The 7,500-nt window shown below is 44.0% G+C and overlaps 1 protein-coding gene across 1 annotated transcript in view; it reads right to left on the minus strand.

The window, feature by feature from the left end:
- The window catches only part of ptgir (prostaglandin I2 receptor), a 115,304-nt gene extending 110,428 nt beyond the window's left edge, over nt 1-4,876 (minus strand). The window contains exons 1-2 of the mRNA XM_063205869.1: nt 3,498-4,876; nt 605-756 (exon numbers count right to left, since the gene is read on the minus strand). Coding sequence (XP_063061939.1) covers nt 605-756; nt 3,498-3,771 — 426 coding nt within the window. The 5' untranslated portion in view covers nt 3,772-4,876. The remainder of the gene's footprint in view (nt 1-604; nt 757-3,497) is intronic.
- Nucleotides 4,877-7,500: the final 2,624 nt, after the last annotated feature.

A 7,500-nucleotide genomic window follows, 5' to 3' on the forward strand; every position in this document is an offset into this window, starting at 1 on the left:
AGACTACTCTCTAACACAGTGGTTCTCAACCTTTTTTAAACAAACACCCCCTGGACCTCATCTTAAATCTCTCAACGCCCCTTGACCACATGATAAGCCTGCCAACGCCCCCCTTACTATTAAAAAATGTAAATGGACTAATGCCTCCAATGACAACTACTGTAAGCACCGCTCCCTCTCAACTGTACCCTTCTCAACGCCACCCTATGGCTCCCAACGCCCCCTGGGACGCTGTACGGCCCCCGTTGAGAAACACTGCTCTAGCAGATAGGCCTAGGCTATACTCACGTAACACCCATTCTTAGCTCCTTCCATTGGCTTCCCATTAAATATAGGACCCATGCAAGAGAGAAAGGTTCATCCAGGCACTCCAAAACAAGGTGTCCAAGTGGGGTTACATTAAAAAGGCAACATGTTTCAACCTCACACACAGGTCTTCATCAGGGCTTGGAACCAATGAAAAGAGAAAAGAGAGACTGAAACAAGAAGGAATAGCAAGAAGACAAGAGAAGAAACTAGACACAATAAAGAAAATAATTAACAACATGAATTTAAGTTATAATGACTTATCATAACAGTCTGATATCATTTTCTTACTACTGACCTTGGCGAAGCTGCGTCGCACCCTGTTGGAGTAGAAGTAAGGGTGGCTGATGGCCAGACAGCGCTCCACCGCCATGGCACACAGGATCAGCATGGACGCCAGCCCGAAGAACGTCATGGCAAACGCAAACAGGTGGCACAGGTGGGCATTACCTGCCAGGGGGAAAGGTGTAGAGCTCATTAGAAGCCCATCCATCGGGGGCACTGTGGCGCAGCGTGCTAAGCCCCCCACATTTGGGCTTGCATGCCCACGGGGACCCCGGTCTGAGTCTGGCCAGGGTAATTTCACGGCCCTACCCCATCTCTTGATAGTATCTAGGTTTATCTACTAATTAATATTTAAGACCAGTTCCAGTGCAATAGTTGAAATTCAGAAATGCAAGGTTTATTTGCTTGAGAGAGAGGGGGGGGGGAGCCAGGCCACACAGGCCCATCTCAAGGCCCCCTTCCCCCTCTATCTCCAAAGGTGTTAACAGCAGGACAGGTAAAGCAGAAGAAGTAGCAAGAAGGCAGAACAATGCCAGTGGCTGAACTTAAAAATACCACCACAGGAAATGAGGTCACATGGAATGATGTCACATACAATGATAGTTTTAGCCAATAGCAATCAGCACCAGTGATTCATAACTATCCCCTAGAGGCTTATTGGGAAACGAACCTTTATTGCCCCTTACAAACTAAGAGAGTTGCTCCTTCATGGATAAAACAATGCATGGACATCCAAATGTAATATATCAGATTGGGGGCAATATTCAGATTCCGTCACTCTCCCTCCCAATCATTTCCTGTCTACTCTCATACTGTCATGAAATAATAAAGCCCAAAAAGCCCCAAAAAATACTTTAAAAAAAGAAAACCATCTATCTATCTATCTATCTATCTATCTATCTATCTATCTATCTATCTATCTATCTATCTATCTATCTATCTATCTATCTATCTATCTATCTATCTATCTATCTATCTATCCACGAAGAACGTCATGATGAACACAAACAGGTGGCAAAGGTGGGCATTAGCAGGCAGGGAAAAGTTTAAAGGTCATTAGACCCATCTGGCCCTGCAGAGGCCAAACTGTAGGGCATTCTTCTACCATGCGGCCGACCCGGGTTCGATTCCGACCGTGTCCTTTGCCGACGCTTCCCCGTCTCTCTCTCCAAAACATTTCCTGTCTCTCTCTCAAACTGTCTTGTTGATAACAAAGTCTAAAATAAACCCACCCATCCATCTATCCATCTATCCATCTATCCATCCATCTATCCATCTATCTATCTATCTATCTATCTATCTATCTATCTATCTATCTATCTATCTATCTATCTATCTATCTATCTATCTATCTATCTGTCTGTCTGTCTGTCTGTCTGTCTGTCTGTCTGTCTGTCTGTCTGTCTGTCTGTCTGTCTGTCTGTCTGTCTATCTATCTATCTATCTATCTGTCTGTCTGTCTGTCTGTCTGTCTGTCTGTCTGTCTGTCTGTCTGTCTGTCTGTCTATCTATCTATCTATCTATCTATCTAGCCTATCTAGCCTATCGATCCATCCATCCATCCATCCATCCAATGAAGAACATCATAGCAAACTCAAACAGCTGGCAGGGGTGGGTATGACCTGTCAGTCAAAAGTTAAGTTAAACATATTTTCCATCCACCCAACCATCTATCCATCCATTGGACCGTGGCCTAGTGGTTAAGGAGATAGGATTTATATCAGAGGGTTGCTGGTTCGAATCCCATCCTTCCACTTCCTACTACCACACTCCATGGCTGACGTCCCCTTGAGCAACGCACCTAAACCCACACTGACTGTAACCAATACCCTACAGGTGCTGATAATAACTGTAAGTCGCTTTGGATAAAAACATCAGCTAAGTGTATTATAATGTAATGCAATAATCCATCCAACGAAAAACGTCATGGCCAAGGTGATACAGGTGGGCATTACCTGTTAGTGAAAACCAAGAAGCACACTAACCACCCTCTAATGCAATGGTTCTCAACCTTTTTTGAGCAAACGCCCCCTGGCCTAATCAAAAGCCTCCCAATGACCCCTTGACCTCATCATAACCCTGACAACGTCCCCCTTAATATTAAAAAAATCCAATGGACCAATGCCCCCCAAATGGCAACTAAGCACCGCCCCTTCTCAGCTGGATCCTTCTCAACGCCCCCCTACAGCTCCCCAACGCCCCCCTAGGGGGCTCTACCGCCCCCGTTGAGAAGCACTGCTCTAATGCTTACCACCAGTGATGTCTTGGCAAAATGGACTCATTCGTTACAATTTAAGGCCACATATTCCAAATGATCTTGTTTTTCTCTCCATTTCAACCAGGTGATCATTCAACCAGACAATCAATCACCTAGCAGAATTATAATAATAATAATAATAATAATAATAATAATAATAATAATAATAATAATAATTGTATTTTTATAGCAATGTATCATACAAGGCATGCAACTCAAAGTGCTTATCAAATGAAAAAAAAACATCAATGTTAAAGATTATATAAATAAAAGGAGAAGTAGAGAGGATATACAAAAACAAGAGAGAATAGCAAGAAGACAAAAGAAGAAGACATAGATAGAGATTGTAGAGTCATAAGGAATTGGACAGGTGAAATCAAGTCATTCGGAATTAAAATGTGTAACTGGATTGCAACTAATGAATCATTTTTGCCCACCACTGCTTGACTCTGGGTGCTGAACATTGGTGATGATGAATAAACTCAAACTTGAAAAATAAATGAATAGGCTACAGAAGCACTCATCAGAATTCTTTTTACTGTTTTAATCACCTCATATAAATGTGTCGGGCTAACACCCTTCCTCAGTGTGAAATATATGTGAGGCAATGTTTTCAAAAAGGAGAAAAGTGCTTCTTAATGTATTATACCTGTGAGTCCCAGGAGAGACTTGCTGCGCGCGTAGCAGACGAATACCAGCGGGCTGAGGAAGCACGTGCCCAGCAGGTCGGTCACGGCGAGTCCCGTCACCAGGATGCAGAAGACGGAGGTCTTGGCGCGGTGCTCCTTGCGGTGCACGCCGAGGATCCCGAGCGCCATCAGGTTGCCCACCACCCCCGCCACGAACATCACCGTGCTGACCACCGGGCTGCCCTCCAGGCTCACCTCCGTGTAGTTCTCGCACGTCTCGTTGCCGTGTGGCATGGTGGTCGCCGTTTTTGACGTTTGATTTGTGATGTAATGTTTTGTCTGTCTTGAATTGTCTGTACTATCCAGATCCTATTGAAAACCAGATGTCACATCTCAAGAGGTAGGCAATTCCCCATGTGCAAATAAAATAAATGAATTTTGTTGATTTTGTTGTGATTGTTCTTTGTTTGTTTGTTTGGCTGTGATGGAACTAGATGGGGAAAGGTCTTTTTAAAAATACACGAGGCAGGCTGTTATCCTTGAAAGACAGTCCGATAACGGGGGTTGGAGGAGAGGGCTGTCAAGCGAGAGATAGTCAGAGATGAGTCCACTCCGAAGTCAACTGTCAGAAGACGCTGAAGAGCAGCGGTATACAAGGAGAGACGCGCGTCTGGCACAGTTCGGCTGTGCGTATCTGGAAAGTAGGCTCCACCATGACTGAGAAAGGATTATAATTGCAATGCACCTGCATAGGCTACAAAAAGAAATATCCAAACATTCACTTCGATGCAGTGTAATTCCCACGTTTTATCCAGGTGTGGTGCTGTGGAAAATCACTTGGGCGCATAACACGCGTACAACTGAGCTATAAACACACAGCTTTGACAGTCGCATTAAGTAGCCTACCCAACAGAAGTGCCCGTATTCATTTCTCTGTGATCATTTTCGTTAAAGTGTGTAGTCACCCATTCACTTTTCAGTATGAAAATCCAGAAGATGCGTCTTAATCCCGGCCGAAACGATATCCACAAACAACAGGAGAGATAGTGTCAGAAGTCAGAGGGCGTCACTCAGTACAGTTTATCCACCAGATGCGGACAGATGAGCAGTTGTTCATCACGGTCCATTGACGTTTCTTTCCTCGGTCAGTCAAGTTGCCAAAATGTCATCTAAACGTCGTCCCTCTCGTCATGATAACAGAACGCACACATAGCGCGTGTCTGTCGCCAAACTCCCCACATGTCCAAACGAAGAGAATAGTTTTTTTGAAAGTTGTTCCACGAACTAAATCCACACTACTGCTCCGAGAGCTCTCAATTCCTCAAGCACGTTTGATTCAAATCAGCCAGTACTCGGTTCAGAGGGTGGAGACTCACCCTAGCGTCATCCTCTATCCGACTTGTCTCTGAAGTGCTCGCCCCATTACGGTAATTCAATTATTTTATTTCACGTAAGCGTCCATTGTTTCTTTTTTTTGTACGACAAAAACTATGTTGTGTAAATATAGCCTACCACAAAGCCTACATTTCCTAAAACACTATTAGTGTGTGTGACCTGCTCCGGTTAATGAGGGAAAGTTGTGCAGGCGCACCTTACTGTAATTTATGATGGATTGTATCGTTGGCCTTATCTAATTTGCCGTCATGAGTTAAGGCTATGACCCAACAGACATGCTTTACAGCTTATCTCACGCCATCTGTGTTTTATGGAATTTGTTACGGGGCTGTTGCTCCAGCTCGACCTTGTAATATATTTTGGAGTGAAATATGAAGTGTCAGTGTGTGTGCGCGTGGTGTGCGTGCGCGCGCGCGCGCGTGTGTGTGTGTGTGTGTGTGTGTGCGTGCGTGCGTGCGTGCGTGTGTGTGTGTGTGTGTGTGTGTGTGTCTGCGCGCGCGCGTGTGTGCGTGCGCGCGCGCGTGTATGTGGTCACATCTGTGGCCAGAATGAAACTTGAGTTTTAAATCTCTTTCTCTCTCTCTCTCTCCCTCCCTCTCTCTCTCTCTCTCTCTCTCTCTCTCTCTCTCTCTCTCTACGGCTCTCCATTACAACAGCAGGTTGTTTTTTTAAAAGCCAATGCTACAAAGCTCTCCTCAATTGGCGCCAGAGGAGCTTGCCGCCCAACCGGTCTAATAAGGGAAGCTGTTGTTCTGAAGCACGTGGCCGTGGAACACAAAAGAGGAACTCGGTGGCTACTGACAGACGAGGGAAACCGCACCACACTTCTGTTGTGGAGCCAACCAGGTGCTACATTACTAAGCCAGGAAAATTGGTTTTGCCCACAGGTAAATTAAAAAACAGGGATTTTTTTTACAGGGAATTGCTGGCAGTTGTGGGTACCATGAAAACCTTGGTAAAATGTAATGATATTTCACTTGAAGTTAATTTAATGATATTTCACTTGAATTTAAATAGATACATAATTTTCTCCTCACTCCAAAGTTACAGTCAGCCTGTACTCGTCCTGCAGCTTTTCCTGGAATGAGTACAATCTTCACCTTCAACTTTGAAAGTCAAAGCCCACCTGGGAAACTCCTGTCATTGTAACACATGCCCCACCCATGCAAGGGGGCAGCGCCCAATGGCGTCCCAAGGGAGCAGTGCGGCGGGACGGTACCAGGCATGGAGGAGGATGGCGGAGAGCACTGGTTAATTACTCCGCACACACTAACCTGGCGGGTTGGAGTCTGGGAAGCCTTTATTCAAACATGGCTATTTTTAAGTGCTTAGCGCAGTACTATGGCTCTCTGTAATGTCACAGCAATGTTGTTAGGATGTAGTTAAGCATTTTCAGGAAGTGAATAGGGTCGCCGGCGACCCCTGCTGCAGTAAGAGGCTACGTTAAAAACACGAGTGCAGACACCCACGCCTAACGCAGAGCCTTCTGCAGGGTATACACCTTACACAACCCCAGACACCCTATGCACTCAAAATAAAGCTCTGCGCCTCTATGCGTGGGTGTCTGCCCACATTTTTCTAACTTAAGAATATCCATGTTTGAATAAAGGCTTTTAAAAAATCATTTTTGGATACGAAGAGTGCCTTGTACTCCCTTTTTGATAAACTATTAATATTCAATTGCTTACAACTTGTGCACTTTTGACCAAACATAGAGGATAGTACATGCCGTATCAGATAGTTTATAGACCTCCTTTCAATTGCTTACAAGGAGCACTTTTGACTAAGCACACACACAGTTCAGTACATGTGCGAAGAATATTTATGGACAGTTGCCACCCTTACAAGTAGCACGTTTGACTAAACACACATACAGTACAATACATGTAGTATATTTATGGACAGTTGCCACCCTTACAAGTAGCACGTTTGACTAAACACACATCGAGTACAGCCCTCATGTATCAATTGTATTTAAGTTCAAGAAAAAGCTCAGCAACTCAGTTCCTATCTGCTTGATATACGTACTTCCTTGTAGAAAGTTATGCACTCATCTTGCTTTAGCATCTCATCTTTTGAGGTTAGACGTACGCATTCATGAGAAAGAAAAAAACAACATAAAATCTGTGGCTAGTGGAATACCTGAATGGCTAGTGACTTGGGAAAATCACTAGCCACAGTGGCCAGTGGGTGAAAAGTTAATGTCAAGCCCTGAAACACACATACACAATACATAGGCCTATTTATGGACAGTTACCACCCTTACAAGTAGCACTTTTGACTAAACACACATACAGTTCAGTTCAGTACACATACATATCATATTTATGGACAGTTACCACCCTTACAAGTAGCACTTTTGACTAAACACACATACAGTTCAGTTCAGTACACATACATATCATATTTATGGACAGTTACCACCCTTACAAGTAGCACTTTTGACTAAACACACAGTTCAGTACACATACATATCATATTTATGGACAGTTACCACCCTTACAAGTAGCACTTTTGACTAAACACACAGTTCAGTACACATACATATCATATTTATGGGCAGTTACCAACCTTACAAGTAGCACTTTTGACTAAACACACAGTTCAGTACACATACATATCATATTT

Source organism: Engraulis encrasicolus, chromosome 8 (assembly GCF_034702125.1).
Source record: "Engraulis encrasicolus isolate BLACKSEA-1 chromosome 8, IST_EnEncr_1.0, whole genome shotgun sequence".
Taxonomy (NCBI): domain Eukaryota; kingdom Metazoa; phylum Chordata; class Actinopteri; order Clupeiformes; family Engraulidae; genus Engraulis; species Engraulis encrasicolus.